Source organism: Oncorhynchus kisutch, linkage group LG3 (genome assembly GCF_002021735.2).
Source record: "Oncorhynchus kisutch isolate 150728-3 linkage group LG3, Okis_V2, whole genome shotgun sequence".
NCBI lineage: Eukaryota > Metazoa > Chordata > Actinopteri > Salmoniformes > Salmonidae > Oncorhynchus > Oncorhynchus kisutch.
In genome coordinates this window covers 7,754,846-7,771,448 of record NC_034176.2, presented here as the reverse complement: position 1 = coordinate 7,771,448, position 16,603 = coordinate 7,754,846, and the positions used below count along the sequence as shown (strand labels likewise).

At 47.2% G+C, this 16,603-nt stretch overlaps 1 protein-coding gene across 1 annotated transcript in view; it reads left to right on the top strand.

The window, feature by feature from the left end:
* ddr2l (discoidin domain receptor family, member 2, like) overlaps window positions 1–14,687 on the top strand; it is a 63,634-nt gene extending 48,947 nt beyond the window's left edge. The window contains 2 exon segments of the mRNA XM_031817026.1: window positions 9,262–9,411; window positions 11,888–14,687. Coding sequence (XP_031672886.1) covers window positions 9,262–9,411; window positions 11,888–12,022 — 285 coding nt within the window. The 3' untranslated portion in view covers window positions 12,023–14,687.
* The last annotated feature ends 1,916 nt before the right edge of the window (window positions 14,688–16,603 follow it).

Sequence of the window (16,603 nt, the reverse complement as noted above, 5' to 3'; positions counted from 1 at the left end):
TAAAATGAGGGGCATGTTGTTTTTTGTATTTTTTTACATTAAAATGAATCACTAATCACATTAAATAAATAATCATCTTTAGAAATGAATCACTAATCACATTAAATAAATAATCATCTTTAGAAATGAATCACTAATCACATTAAATAAATAATCATCTATAGAAATGAATCACTAATCACATTAAATAAATAATCATCTTTAGAAATGAATCACTAATCACATTAAATAAATAATCATCTATAGAAATGAATCACTAATCACATTTAATAAATAATCATCTTTAGAAATGAATCACTAATCACATTAAATAAATAATCATCTATAGAAATGAATCACTAATCACGAGAAAAAAAATCATCTTTAGAAATGAATCACTAATCACATTAAATAAATAATCATCTTTAGAAATGAATCACTAATCACATTAAATAAATAATCATCTATAGAAATGAATCACTAATCACGAAAAAATAATCTTCTTTAGAAATGAATCACTAATCACATTAAAAATAAATAATAATCTTTAGAAATGAATCACTAATCACATTAAATAAATAATCATCTTCAGAAATTATTCATTGTAACAAAATAACAGGGCTTCACTATGATGGTGTTGCTCTGAACCAGAGCATGTGAGCTGAGTTGAGTGGTTGGAAATCCAGCTCATTGCTCTGGCGCATCACATCCTTTCCAACCGCTCGTCTAAAAACCGCTCAACGTTCACAAGTTTAAAAATAAACCACTGCTACATATTCACTCCATTCATTAAAATCCCAGTTTAACCAACATCCATCTATTGTTGTGACTACCTGGATCTACCATTTGGTTTAGAAGTATTGAAACCAAACCATATGATTTGAATTAAAAGTATTTGAATAAACAACATGAAAAGATGAATGTAAGAAGTGCACATCATTTCAAATAGGCTACATTCTTTAAAAAACATTATTTCACCTTTATTTAACCAGGTAGGCAAATTAAGAACACATTCTCATTTACAACTGCGACCTGGCCAAGATAAAGCAAAGCAGTGCGACACAAACAACACAGAGTTACACATGGAATAAACAAACATACAGTCAATAATACAATAGAAAGGTCTATGTACAGTGTGTGAAACTGAGGTAGGATACGGGAGGTAAGGTTAAAAAAAATAGGCCATAGTGGCGAAATAATTACAATATAGCAATTAAACACTGGAGTGATAGATGTGCAGAAGATGAGTGTGCAAGTAGAGATACTGGGGTGTAAAGGAGCAAATAAAATAAAATAAATAACAGTATGGGGATGAGGTAGTTGGATGGGCTATTTACAGATGGGCTATGTACAGGTGCAGTGATCTGTGAGCTGCTCTGACAGCTGGTGCTTAAAGTTAGTGAGGGAGATATGAGTCTCCAGCTTCACTGATTTTTGCAGTTTGTTCCAGTCATTGGCAACAGAGAACTGAAAGGAAAGGCGGCCAAACGAGGAATTGGCTTTGGGGGTGACCAGTGAGATATACCTGCTGGATCGCGTGCTACGAGTGGGTGCTGCTATGTTGACGAGTGAACTGAGATAAGGTGGGGCTTTACCTAGCAGAGACTTATAGATGACCTGGTTGTCAGTGGGTTTGGCGACGAATATGAAGCATCCTTGACATCGCCGAAGTCAAGGATCAGTAGGATGGTCAGTTTTACGAGGGTATGTTTGGCAGCATGAGTGAAGGATGCTTTTGTAATATAGGAAGCCGATTCTAGATTTAATTTTGGATTGGAGATGTTTAATGTGAGTCTGGAAGGAGAGTTTACAGTCTAACCAGACACCTAGGTATTTGTAGTTATCCACATATTCTAAGTCAGAACCATCCAGAGTAGTGATGCTGGACGGCCAGGCAGGTGTGTCATACTAAACATCATATAAACACTGTAAACTGGTCAGGAGCCAGACAGGGAGCCTGAATGATTTAGGCTGTATCATTTCAAGGCTATAACATACTAGACTGGTAGGGACACAAAGCGCTCAGCATTTAAACAACATTTCATTGTATTAATCATTATAATATAGAAATTGCTCATATAGGCTGTGACTTATTTAGAATGAAATACAAATGAAACAAAAAAGGACTTATTAAAGGAGAGAGGAGAGGAGCCTTTTGAATTCATTTTTAGAATTCATTTTTAGAATTCATTTTTAGAATTCATTTTTAGAATTCATTTTTTAATTCATTTTTAGAATTCATTTTTAGAATTCATTTTTTAATTCATTTTTAGAATTCATTTTTTAATTCATTTTTAGAATTCATTTTTAGAATTCATTTTTTAATTCATTTTTAGAATTCATTTTTAGAATTCATGTTTAGAATTCATTTTTAGAATTCATTTTTTAATTCATTTTAAGAATTCATTTTTAGAATTCATGTTTGAATTCATTTTTAGAATTCATTTTTAGAACCACGTCTTGCCAGTCTGTGTCTTCAGGCTCATGTGATGGTGAATATCTTATATTATTATTATTATTATTATGTTATCTTATATTTATTTATTTATTGGTAGGCCTAAAGGTTTTTAGGCAAAATATCCCAATCAAAATGTAAAGTTCCTTGAATATGGGAATATGCCAGGCCTATTGATCCAACATCAATGATTGTCTATTGTATATATAATAGAACAAAAATGAACAAAACATTTAAGAGATCAGATTTTTTGTTTTAGAAATACTTTGCTACAGTGACACACTCCTTCCTTTCTTTTGTATTTTTCTTTTTGGTGGCCACTACATCACCACACTCCCTCTCTTTAGTAGTGGACACTACATCACCACACTCCCTCTCTTGCTCTTGGTCCTCATCTTTGTAAGTCACCTTGATTTAGAACCCGTGTGGTCTATCAGTTTCTTTATGTAAATATTTAGTGAACTCCATGATAGTAGCTAAAGCTAGGGGCTATAGCAGCACACAAGTAGACTACAAATGCATGCTGGCCGGGCATGCCTTGAGCTCATGAAGTGAGCGCTACTGGAGTGAAATTGGAGCGGGCGAGAAGGACAACGCTCCAGCCTTTGAGAATCTTCTCGCTGCGCTCTCCAGTAAAATTGGGCTCCGCTCCAGCCCCACTACTCGCTCCGCTCCAGCTCCACTACTCGCTCCGCTCCAGCCCCATTACTCGCTCCACTCCAGCTCCACTACTCGCTCCATTCCAGCTCCACTACTCGCTCCACTCCAGCCCCACTACTCGCGCCACTCCAGCCCCACTACTCGCTCCACTCCAGCTCCACTACTTGCTCCACTTGTCGCTCCGCTCCAGCCCCACTACTCGCTCCACTCCAGCTCCACTACTTGCTCCACTCCAGCTCCACTACTCTCTCCACTTGTCGCTCCGCTCCAGCCCCAATACTCGCTCCGCTTGTCGATCCACTCCAGCCCCACTACTCGCTCCACTCCAGCCCCACTACTCGCTCCACTCCAGCCCCAGTACTCGCTCCACTCCAGCTCCACTACTCGCTCCACTCCAGCTCCACTACTCGCTCCACTCCAGCCCCACTACTCGCTCCATTCCAGCCCCACTACTCTCTCCACTCCAGCTCCAATCCAGCCCCACTACTCGCGCCACTCCAGCCCCAATACTCGCTCCGCTTGTCGCTCCACTCCAGCCCCACTACTCGCTCCACTCCACTCCAGCCCAGATACTCACTCCACTCCAGCCCCACTACTCGCTCCACTCCAGCTCCACTACTCGCTCCACTTCAGCTCCACTACTCGCTCCACTCCAGCCCCACTACTCTCTCTACTCCAGCCCCACCACTCGCACCACTCCAGCCCCAATACTCGCTCCGCTTGTCGCTCCGCTCCAGCCCCACTACTCGCTCCGCTCCAGCCCCACTACTCGCTCCACTCCAGCCCCACTACTCGCTCCGCTCCAGCCCCACTACTCGCCCCGCTCCAGCTCCACTACTCGCTCCACTTCAGCTCCACTACTCGCTCCACTCCAGCCCCACTACTCTCTCTACTCCAGCCCCACTACTCGCACCACTCCAGCCCCAATACTCGCTCCGCTTGTCGCTCCGCTCCAGCCCCACTACTCGCTCCGCTCCAGCCCCACTACTCGCTCCACTCCAGCCCCACTACTCGCTCCGCTCCAGCCCCACTACTCGCCCCGCTCCAGCCCCACTACTCACTCCACTCCAGCCCCACTACTCGCTCCGCTCCAGCCCCACTACTCGCTCCACTACTTGCTCCGCTCCAGCCCCACTACTCGCTCCACTCCAGCCCCACTACTCGCTCCACTACTAGCTCCACTCCAGCCCCACTACTCGCTCCACTCCAGCCCCACTACTCGCTCCACTCCAGCCCCAGTACTCGCTCCACTCCAGCCCCAGTACTCGCTCCACTCCAGCCCCAGTACTCGCTCCACTCCAGCCCCACTACTCGCTCCACTCCAGCCCCACTACTCGCTCCACTCCAGCCCCACTACTCGCTCCACTCCAGCCCCAGTACTCGCTCCACCCAGCCCCACTACTCGCTCCACTTGTCGCTCCACTCCAGCCCCAGTACTCCCTCCACTCCAGCCCCACTACTCGCACCACTCCAGCCCCAGTACTCACTCCACTCCAGCCCCAGTACTCGCTCCACTCCAGCCCCACTACTCGCTCCACTCCAGCCCCACTACTCGCTCCACTTGTCGCTCCGCTCCAGCCCCACTACTCGCTCCACTTGTCGCTCCACTCCAGCCCCACTACTCGCTCCACTTGTCGCTCCACTCCAGCCCCAGTACTCGCTCCACTTGTCGCTCCACTCCAGCCCCAGTACTCGCTCCACTCCAGCCCCAGTACTCGCTCCACTCCAGCCCCACTACTTGCTCCACTTGTCGCTCCACTCCAGCCCCAGTACTCGCTCCACTTGTCGCTCCACTCCAGCCCCAGTACTCGCTCCACTTGTCGCTCCACTCCAGCCCCACTACTCGCTCCACTTGCCGCTCCACTCCAGCCCCAGTACTCGCTCCACTCCAGCCCCAGTACTCGCTCCACTCCAGCCCCACTACTCGCTCCACTTGTCGCTCCACTCCAGCCCCAGTACTCGCTCCACTTGTCGCTCCACTCCAGCCCCACTACTCGCTCCACTCCAGCCCCACTACTCGCTCCACTCCAGCCCCACTACTCGCTCAGCTCCAGCCCCAGTACTCGCTCAGCTCCAGCCCCACTACTCGCTCCACTCCAGCCCCACTACTCGCTCCACTCCAGCCCCACTACTCGCTCCACTCCAGCCCCACTACTCGCTCCACTCCAGCCCCACTACTCGCTCCACTCCAGCCCCACTACTCACTCCACTCCAGCCCCACTACTCGCTCCACTCCAGCCCCAGTACTCGCTCCACTCCAGCCCCAGTACTCGCTCCACTCCAGCCCCACTACTCGCTCCACTCCAGCCCCACTACTCGCTCCACTCCAGCCCCACTACTCGCTCCACTCCAGCCCCAGTACTCGCTCCACTCCAGCCCCACTACTCGCTCCACTTGTCTCTCCGCTCCAGCCCCACTACTCGCTCCACTTGTCGCTCCACTCCAGCCCCAGTACTCCCTCCACTCCAGCCCCAGTACTCACTCCATTCCAGCCCCAGTACTCGCTCCACTCCAGCCCCAGTACTCGCTCCACTCCAGCCCCACTACTCGCTCCACTTGTCGCTCCGCTCCATCCCCACTACTCGCTCCACTTGTCGCTCCACTCCAGCCCCACTACACGCTCCACTTGTCGCTCCACTCCAGCCCCAGTACTCGCTCCACTTGTCGCTCCACTCCAGCCCCACTACTCGCTCCACTTGTCGCTCCACTACAGCCCCACTACTCGCTCCACTCCAGCCCCAGTACTCGCTCCACTCCAGCCCCACTACTCGCTCCACTCCAGCCCCAGTACTCGCTCCACTTGTCGCTCCACTCCAGCCCCACTTCTCGCTCCACTCCAGCCCCACTACTCGCTCCACTCCAGCCCCACTACTCGCTCAGCTCCAGCCCCAGTACTCGCTCAGCTCCAGCCCCACTACTTGCTCCACTCCAGCCCCACTACTCGCTCCACTCCAGCCCCACTACTCGCTCCACTCCAGCCCCACTACTCGCTCCACTCCAGCCCCACTACTCGCTCAGCATGCCGACCGTATTACCTCCCAAGAGAATTCTCTTTGGTTATAGTCCCAGTTGTGTATATGCCCCCTCAAGCCGATACCACACCGGCCTGCCAAGGAACTTCACTAGACTTTATGCAAACCTGGAAACCACATATCCTGAGGCCGCATTTATTGTAGCTGGGGATTTTAACAAAGCATTTTTTTTTTTAAAGCTTCCCGAAGTTCTGTCAACACACTGACTGTAGTACTCGCTTAGGAAAAACACTAGATCACTGCTACACGCCTTTTCGAGATGCCTAGAAGGCCCTCCCCCACCCTCGTTTGGAACAATGTTGTTCCTCCCTTCCTATAGGTAGAAACTCAAACAGGAAGTGCCCGTGCTAAGGTCTATTCAACGCTGGTCTCACCAATCGGAATCCATGTTTTGATCACGTGGACTGGGATATGTTCCGGGTAGCTTCTGAGAACAACATTGATGCTTACACGGACACGGTGACTGAGTTCATCAGGAAGTGTATAGGGGAAGTTGTTCCCACGGTGACTGAGTTCATCAGGAAGTGTATAGGGGAAGTTGTTCCCATGGTGACTAATAAAACCTACCCAAACCAGAAACCATGGATAGATGGCAGCATTCGCTCAAAAATGATAGCGAGAACCGTCGCATTTAACCATGGCAAGGTGACTGGGAATATGGTTGTATACAACCAGTGTAGTTATTCCCTCCGCAAGGCAATCAAACAGGCAAAACATCAGTACAGAGACAAAGTGGAGTCGCAATTCAATTCCAAGCTGTTTAAAGGCACAGTCAACTTAGTGTATGTTAACTTCTGACCCACTGGAATTGTGATACAGTGAAATAATCTGTCTGTAAACAATTATTGGAAACATTACTTGTGTCATGCACAAAGTAGATGTCCTAACTGACTTGCCAAAACTATAGTTTGGAAACAAGACATTTGTGGAGTGGTTGAAAAAACGAGCCTACCTAAGTGTATGTAAACTTCTGACTTCAACTGTATGTACAGTCCTTTCTAGTGTATATACTGTCTTCTATTCTACTGTATTTTAGTCAATGCCACTCCGACATTGTTGATCCTAATATTTATATATATCTTCATTCCATTCTTTTACTTTTAGATGTGTGTGTATTGTTGTGAACTGTTAGATACTACTGCACTGTTGGAGCTAGGAACACAAGCATTTAGTTAGATACTACTGCACTGTTGGAGCTAGGAACACAAGCATTTAGTTAGATACTACTGCACTGTTGGAGCTAGGAACACAAGCATTTAGTTAGATACTACTGCACTGTTGGAGTGAGGAACACAAGCATTTAGTTAGATATTACTGCACTGTTGGAGCTAGGAACACAAGCATTTAGTTAGATACTACTGCACTGTTGGAGCTAGGAACACAAGCATTTAGTTAGATATTACTGCACTGTTGGAGCTAGGAACACAAGCATTTAGTTAGATATTACTGCACTGTTGGAGCTAGGAACACAAGCATTTAGTTAGATACTACTGCACTGTTGGAGCTAGGAACACAAGCATTTAGTTAGATACTACTGCACTGTTGGAGTGAGGAACACAAGCATTTAGTTAGATACTACTGCACTGTTGGAGCTAGGAACACAAGCATTTAGTTAGATACTACTGCACTGTTGGAGTGAGGAACACAAGCATTTAGTTAGATACTACTGCACTGTTGGAGTGAGGAACACAAGCATTTAGTTAGATACTACTGCACTGTTGGAGTGAGGAACACAAGCATTTAGTTAGATACTACTGCACTGTTGGAGTGAGGAACACAAGCATTTAGTTAGATACTACTGCACTGTTGGAGTGAGGAACACAAGCATTTAGTTAGATACTACTGCACTGTTGGAGTGAGGAACACAAGCATTTAGTTAGATACTACTGCACTGTTGGAGTGAGGAACACAAGCATTTAGTTAGATACTACTGCACTGTTGGAGTGAGGAACACAAGCATTTAGTTAGATACTACTGCACTGTTGGAGTGAGGAACACAAGCATTTAGTTAGATACTACTGCACTGTTGGAGTGAGGAACACAAGCATTTAGTTAGATACTACTGCACTGTTGGAGTGAGGAACACAAGCATTTAGTTAGATATTACTGCACTGTTGGAGTGAGGAACACAAGCATTTAGTTAGATACTACTGCACTGTTGGAGTGAGGAACACAAGCATTTAGTTAGATACTACTGCACTGTTGGAGTGAGGAACACAAGCATTTCACTACACCCGAAATAACATCTGATAAATATGTGCATGTGACCAATAACATTTGATTTGATTTGAAAAGATGTGCAGCATGTAAGATGTGGTCCCATTTACATTGTTTAATTTATTGATGGTCCCTAACTAGCCCCAGAGATAGACTGTCCAATGTCAAACCAATTTTGCCACAACCAGGCTGAAGCTAATTGATGAAAGGAGTTGTCTAGCACTAGCGAGCAAAGGTGACTCCAAGACACAAAACCTGGTTAGAGACGGTTTCAAGTTATCTAGAAGGGTGAGTGACTAACTGTGAACAGTTTTTTTTAAATGTAGAAACAAACACATGTGATTTGCGAACACACACAAGAGACACCCACATTACAACTCTTGTTGGGTTCAGTCATGGCTGCTGAATTTCTTAATGACCAAGTCGAAAAACCAGGACAAATCAGAAAATGTATATATATATATATATATAGATAGATGGCTTAATTTCACATTGAAACAGTGGTGTTGAGTGGATGACAGATAGAGATGATGTAAATGTGTTTCCTGAAACGTTATCATGTATCCATCAAAGCTCATTCAGAACTCTGATGGAAGCTATAGGCAACCATTTTGACCCGTTAAGTCAGCCCTTATTTGGCTACATCTGGGTCCTATGCATTAGTGCACACCATAGGAAAACACTTATGAAACCCTTCCTCGCTTCTCTAGTTTCTTCCGTTTGTTGCCAAATCAATACGACCCAGATAGATCCCGTGGTTGTTGGTGTGAGGTTTAGGGTGAAGTTGGCCCTTGATGCTAATCTTGGGTTAGTTTAGCATTTTCTGCACTAATAGCTACGGTTAGGATTTGGGGAGGGGTATCTGATTCTAGATCTGTACCTAGGGGAAACTTCACTGTCTGTGTGGTTCCTCTCCAGGGTAAATTCACCACGGCCAGCGATGTGTGGGCCTTTGGCGTCACCCTGTGGGAGATCTTCACTCTGTGTAAAGAGCAGCCTTACAGCCTACTGTCAGACGAACAGGTCATCGAAAACACTGGCGAGTTCTTCCGGAACCAGGGCAGACAGGTTAGTGATTTATTTAATTTAATTTATTCATTCATTCATTTATACACGGGTGGCAAAAACATTTAAAAGAGAGAAGAGTGGTATCCGGGTACTGGATTCATCAGTGCATAGGATTAGACATGTCATTAGGTAGAGTAACTTAGCTTTGTCTCGCATTCAACAACGTGTCATTAGGTAGAATAACTTAGCTTTGTCTCACATTCAACAACATGTCATTAGGTAGAGTAACTTAGCTTTGTCTCACATTCAACAACATGTCATTAGGTAGAGTAACTTAGCTTTGTCTCACATTCAACAACATGTCATTAGGTAGAGTAACTTAGCTTTGTCTCACATTCAACAACGTGTCATTAGGTAGAGTAACTTAGCTTTGTCTCACATTCAACAACATGTCATTAGGTAGAGTAACTTAGCGTTGTCTCACATTCAACAACATGTCATTAGGTAGAGTAACTTAGCTTTGTCTCACATTCAACAACGTGTCATTAGGTAGAGTAACTTAGCGTTGTCTCACATTCAACAACATGTCATTAGGTAGAGTAACTTAGCGTTGTCTCACATTCAACAACATGTCATTAGGTAGAGTAACTTAGCGTTGTCTCACATTCAACAACATGTCATTAGGTAGAGTAACTTAGCTTTGTCTCGCATTCAACAACATGTCATTAGGTAGAGTAACTTAGCTTTGTCTCACATTCAACAACATGTCATTAGGTAGAGTAACTTAGCTTTGTCTCGCATTCAACAACATGTCATTAGGTAGAGTAACTTAGCGTTGTCTCACATTCAACAACATGTCATTAGGTAGAGTAACTTAGCGTTGTCTCACATTCAACAACATGTCATTAGGTAGAGTAACTTAGCTTTGTCTCGCATTCAACAACATGTCATTAGGTAGAGTAACTTAGCGTTGTCTCACATTCAACAACATGTCATTAGGTAGAGTAACTTAGCGTTGTCTCACATTCAACAACATGTCATTAGGTAGAGTAACTTAGCGTTGTCTCACATTCAACAACATGTCATTAGGTAGAGTAACTTAGCGTTGTCTCACATTCAACAACATGTCATTAGGTAGAGTAACTTAGCGTTGTCTCACATTCAACAACATGTCATTAGGTAGAGTAACTTAGCGTTGTCTCACATTCAACAACATGTCATTAGGTAGAGTAACTTAGCTTTGTCTCGCATTCAACAACATGTCATTAGGTAGAGTAACTTAGCGTTGTCTCACATTCAACAACATGTCATTCTTTTCCATATGGGTAAAATATTATTTAGTCTAGTGCTCAAATTGTTGTCATCCTACACGCAATGTAAACTCATCCTGCACGCAATGTAAACTCATCCTGCATGCAATGTAAACTCATCCTGCATGCAATGTAAACTCATCCTGCATGCAATGTAAACTCATCCTGCATGCAATGTAAACTCATCCTGCATGCAATGTAAACTCATCTTGCATGCAATGTAAACTCATCTTGCATGCAATGTAAACTCATCCTGCATGCAATGTAAACTCATCCTGCATGCAATGTAAACTCATCCTGCATGCAATGTAAACTCATCCTGCATGCAATGTAAACTCATCCTGCATGCAATGTAAACTCATCCTGCATGCAATGTAAACTCATCCTGCATGCAATGTAAACTCATCCTGCATGCAATGTAAACTCATCCTGCATGCAATGTAAACTCATCCTGCATGCAATGTAAACTCATCCTGCATGCAATGTAAACTCATCCTGCATGCAATGTAAACTCATCCTGCATGCAATGTAAACTCATCCTGCACGCAATGTAAACTCATCCTGCATGCAATGTAAACTCATCCTGCACGCAATGTAAACTCATCCTGCACGCAATGTAAACTCATCCTGCACGCAATGTAAACTCATCCTGCACGCAATGTAAACTCATCCTGCACGCAATGTAAACTCATCCTGCACGCAATGTAAACTCATCCTGCATGCAATGTAAACTCATCCTGCATGCAATGTAAACTCATCCTGCATGCAATGTAAACTCATCCTGCATGCAATGTAAACTCATCCTGCATGCAATGTAAACTCATCCTGCACGCAATGTAAACTCGTCCTGCACGCAATGTAAACTCATCCTGCACGCAATGTAAACTCATCCTGCACGCAATGTAAACTCATCCTGCACGCAATGTAAACTCATCCTGCACGCAATGTAAACTCATCCTGCATGCAATGTAAACTCATCCTGCATGCAATGTAAACTCATCCTGCATGCAATGTAAACTCATCCTGCATGCAATGTAAAGTCCATTATATATCTGTGGCTTTTATATATCTGTGACTATTATATATCTGTGACTTATATATCTGTGACTATTATATATCTGTGGCTATTATATATCTGTGACTTATATATCTGTGACTTATATATATCTGGGCATAACAGTAATGTTTTGGCACCCCATCCCCCGTCCACCCCATTTTTCTTCTAGATCTTTCTATACGCCCCACTGCTCTGTCCTCCCTCTCTATTTGAGCTGATGATGCGTTGTTGGGACCGCGACATCGCCGATCGACCCACCTTCGAGGGGTTGTACCAGGCCTTACGACCACACGTGGTCCAGTGAACTTTGAACCCTGGCACAACCAACGGGCTGTCCTGAGTGTGAGGTCTATTTAGCCTGAATTCTCTTCTCTTAACCCCTCTGACTGACAGACAGATGGACAGACGGACAGACAGACAGACAGAGAGACAGACAGGCAGACAGACAGACAGCGGGGAGGACTGGAAGAGGATGCAGCGATGTTGTCATTTTAAGAGAGCAGGAAGTGGGTTGAGGTTATCACTTCCAGAATGTGGACCATTGCTTTCATATTTCACATTCTTCAGTGATGGACCTGAATCATTTGAAATCCATGAAAAAAAGCTCTCACCCTTTTTGTCTGTTGATGCTTTGTGTAAATTGAATTCTGTTCATCCATCTTTATACAGTATGTTGTGTTTTCATGTTGATTTTGTATGGTAGGCCTACCAAAGAAAACATAATGTCCCTAATACCTGGCCTAGTAAGAAATCGACAACTGGACAAATGCTTTTGTCTTGAGGTTCTGTGTTTTTTGTGTGTAAAGCACTGCTGCCTGGTTGTCTTCCATTTATCCATTGTTCCTTTTATTAACCCCACACTGGACTATGATCATTTTGATTTGTTTGACTCAGATGTTATTGATCTTTTTGAGTATGAATGTTCTATAGGACAGTTTGGATAAGGCCTTTGGCTAAAGCAGAACTACTGTCTACTGCTAGAATAGGACCCTAACCCTCTGACCCTAACCCTCTGACCCTAATCCTCTGACCCTCTGACCCTAACCCTCTGACCCTAACCCTCTGACCCTAATCCTCTGACCCTAACCCTCTGACCCTAATCCTCTGACCCTAACCCTCTGACCCTAACCCTCTGACCCTAACCCTCTGACCCTAACCCTCTGACCCTAACCCTCTCACCCTAAGCCTCTGACCCTAACCCTCTGACCCTAACCCTCTGACCCTAACCCTCTGACCCTAACCCTCTGACCCTAAGCCTCTAACCCTCTGACCCTAACCCTCTGACCCTAACCCTCTGACCCTAAGCCTCTGACCCTAACCCTCTGACCCTAAGCCTCTGACCCTAACCATCTGACCCCAAGCCTCTGACCCTAACCCTCTGATCCTAACCCTCTGACCCTAACTCTAACCCTCTAACCCTAACCCTCTAACCCTAACCCTCTGACACTAACCCTCTGACCCTAACCCTCTGACCCTAACCCTCTGACCCTAACCCTCTGACCCTAAGCCTCTAACCCTCTGACCCTAACCCTCTGACCCTAACCCTCTGACCCTAAGCCTCTGACCCTAACCCTCTGACCCTATGCCTCTGACCCTAACCCTCTGACCCCAAGCCTCTGACCCTAACACTCTGATCCTAACCCTCTGACCCTAACTCTAACCCTCTGACCCTAACCCCTCTGACCCCAAGCCTCTGACCCTAACCCTCTGATCCTAACCCCCTGACCCTAAGCCTCTGACCCTAACCCTAACCCTCTGACACTAACCCTCTGACCCTAACCCTCTGATCCTAACCCTCTGACCCTAACTCTAACCCTCTGACCCTAACCCTCTGACCCTAACCCTGCTTTAGAGAGGGTTGGGGAGCCACAATGGACTGATGATGAGGAATAGAAAGCACTGTCCCCTTGGAGATGTCTAACGCAAGGCACTGTCCCGCTGGAGATACCCACCGCAAACTGTGCAGCCTTATCAGATAGCATTAAAGCTAGTTAGCATTATTAGATGTCATTAGCTATCCCCTACAGAGATTCAGTCTTCTGGATTGAGTAGCTGGAGGCTGGTTAGCGTTGGTCCAGGGGCGTTTGTGTGCGTTCCAGTGGAGGAACACGCACTGACGGTGACGTGGACCAGAGCTAGAAGCTGGACAACGGTGATGTGGACCAGAGCTAGAAGCTGGACAACACACTTTACGAGTATACAGTACCTAGCATGTTGCTGTGGCCAAGCCTCTGACCATACAGTAGCTAGCATGTTGCTGTGACCAAGCCTCTGACCATACAGTAGCTAGCATGTTGCTGTGACCAAGCCTCTGATCACACAGTAGCTAGCATGTTGCTGTGACCAAGCCTCTGACCATACAGTAGCTAGCATGTTGCTGTGACTAAGCCTCTGACCAAACAGCTGTTGTGTTCACAGCTCCGCCTTCAGATGAATTGAGCCATAGCAATAGAATTACTGCTGTACATCACTGTTCTAGGGAACAGGGAAGTTACTGCTGTACTTCCCTTCGCCTGTTCTAGTACACATATTTCTATGATTGTAGCTGGCTTGCATAGAATTCATTCTGAGTTGCAGGGGATTGAAATGAAGGTTAACCTTAATTGTGGTTGTAAATATAACTGAAAAGCGATCTCTGTGTAGATGTCACTTGTCCATTGGGAGATCAATCGATATTGTCATGTTAGTGTAAACGTTTTAAAAAGCAAAGTTTAACTTTTTTTGTTATTTCAAAACATTATGCCCCCCCCCCCTATTTTAAGTACATTTATTTGTATTGCTGCATCCTCTGTTGCCACAATATCTGAGTGAATGAACAGGCATCAAGTGTTTCAAAGTGGCTGACACCAAAGATCTCAACATTGAAATCAGCTTCTGACATTTCTTGTGTTGTCATTGTTAAGGTTATTAACATGAATGTCAATGTGTTGTGTTGTCATTGTTAAGGTTATTAACATCAATGTCAATGTGTTGTGTTGTCATTGTTAAGGTTATTAACATGAATGTCAATGTGGGGAGGGGCTCTGCTGGGAGGAGGGGCTCTGCTGGGAGGAGGGGCTCTGCTGGGAGGAGGGGCTCTGCTGAGAGGAGGGGCTCTGCTGGGAGGAGGGGCTCTGCTGAGAGGAGGGGCTCTGCTGGGAGGAGGGGCTCTGCTGGGAGGAGGGGCTCTGCTGAGAGGAGGGGCTCTGCTGAGAGGAGGGGCTCTGCTGGGAGGAGGGGCTCTGCTGAGAGGAGGGGCTCTGCTGGGAGGTGGGGCTCTGCTGGGAGGTGGGGCTCTGCTGGGAGGTGGGGCTCTGCTGAGAGGAGGGGCTCTGCTGGGAGGAGGGGCTCTGCTGGGAGGTGGGGCTCTGCTGGGAGGTGGGGCTCTGCTGGGAGGAGGGGCTCTGCTGGGAGGAGGGGCTCTGCTGAGAGGAGGGGCTCTGCTGGGAGGAGGGGCTCTGCTGGGAGGAGGGGCTCTGCTGAGAGGAGGGGCTCTGCTGAGAGGAGGGGCTCTGCTGGGAGGAGGGGCTCTGCTGAGAGGAGGGGCTCTGCTGGGAGGTGGGGCTCTGCTGGGAGGTGGGGCTCTGCTGGGAGGTGGGGCTCTGCTGGGAGGTGGGGCTCTGCTGGGAGGTGGGGCTCTGCTGGGAGGTGGGGCTCTGCTGAGAGGTGGGGCTCTGCTGAGAGGAGGGCTCTGCTGAGAGGAGGGGCTCTGCTGGGAGGAGGGGCTCTGCTGGGAGGAGGGGCTCTGCTGAGTGGTGGAGCTCTGCTGGGATGTGGGGCTCTGCTGGGAGGAGGGGCTCTGCTGGGAGGTGGGGCTCTGCTGGGAGGAGGGGCTCTGCTGGGAGGAGGGGCTCTGCTGAGAGGAAGGGCTCTGCTGAGAGGAGGGGCTCTGCTGGGAGGAGGGGCTCTGCTGGGAGGAGGGGCTCTGCTGGGAGGAGGGGCTCTGCTGGGAGGAGGGGCTCTGCTGAGAGGAAGGGCTCTGCTGAGAGGAGGGGCTCTGCTGGGAGGAGGGGCTCTGCTGGGAGGAGGGGCTCTGCTGGGAGGTGGGGCTCTGCTGGGAGGTGGGGCTCTGCTGGGAGGAGGGGCTCTGCTGGGAGGAGGGGCTCTGCTGAGAGGTGGAGCTCTGCTGGGAGGTGGGGCTCTGCTGGGACGAGGGGCTCTGCTGAGAGGTGGAGCTCTGCTGGGATGTGGGGGTCTGCTGGGAGGTGGGGGTCTGCTGGGAGGTGGGGCTCTGCTGGGAGGAGGGGCTCTGCTGGGAGGTGGGGCTCTGCTGAGAGGAGGGGCTCTGCTGAGAGGAGGGGCTCTGCTGGGAGGAGGGGCTCTGCTGGGAGGAGGGGCTCTGCTGGGAGGAGGGGCTCTGCTGGAAGGAGGGGCTCTGCTGGGAGGTGGGGCTCTGCTGGGAGGTGGGGCTCTGCTGGGAGGAGGGGCTCTGCTGGGAGGAGGGGCTTTGCTGGATGTGTTATGTGTATGTTTGACATTCCACGGAGCACTGGGGGAAGTGGTTCAACTTGCAGTGTGTTTACATGCCCCGTTGTTGTGCAGTACAATCTGCAACGCATGGAGAGGGGAGGGAGGGATGTAAGGAAACCACTAAACTCAATATCCCAGAGGTCTTTGCTGAAGTGAGCCTGTGTTAGCTAATGTTCGTTGGTAAAGATGAATCCCTTAATGCTGGTCCAGACAGAGTAAATCATGTTTTTTTTGTTTTCCATTGGTTGGGATTGGATAGAAGAAAGCGGATTATTGACCCGAGCTCTGTAACACTTCCTCTCCGGAGTGGCTTTCTCCACTTTTTTGGTTGCCATGGAAGCACAACTGTGGTAAAGGAGGTTTTGAGGGAAAGGTTGGTTTGAGCGTGTATGCATGTGGCAGTCTGCTAGACTTAAGAGTCTCTGTACAGAGTGTT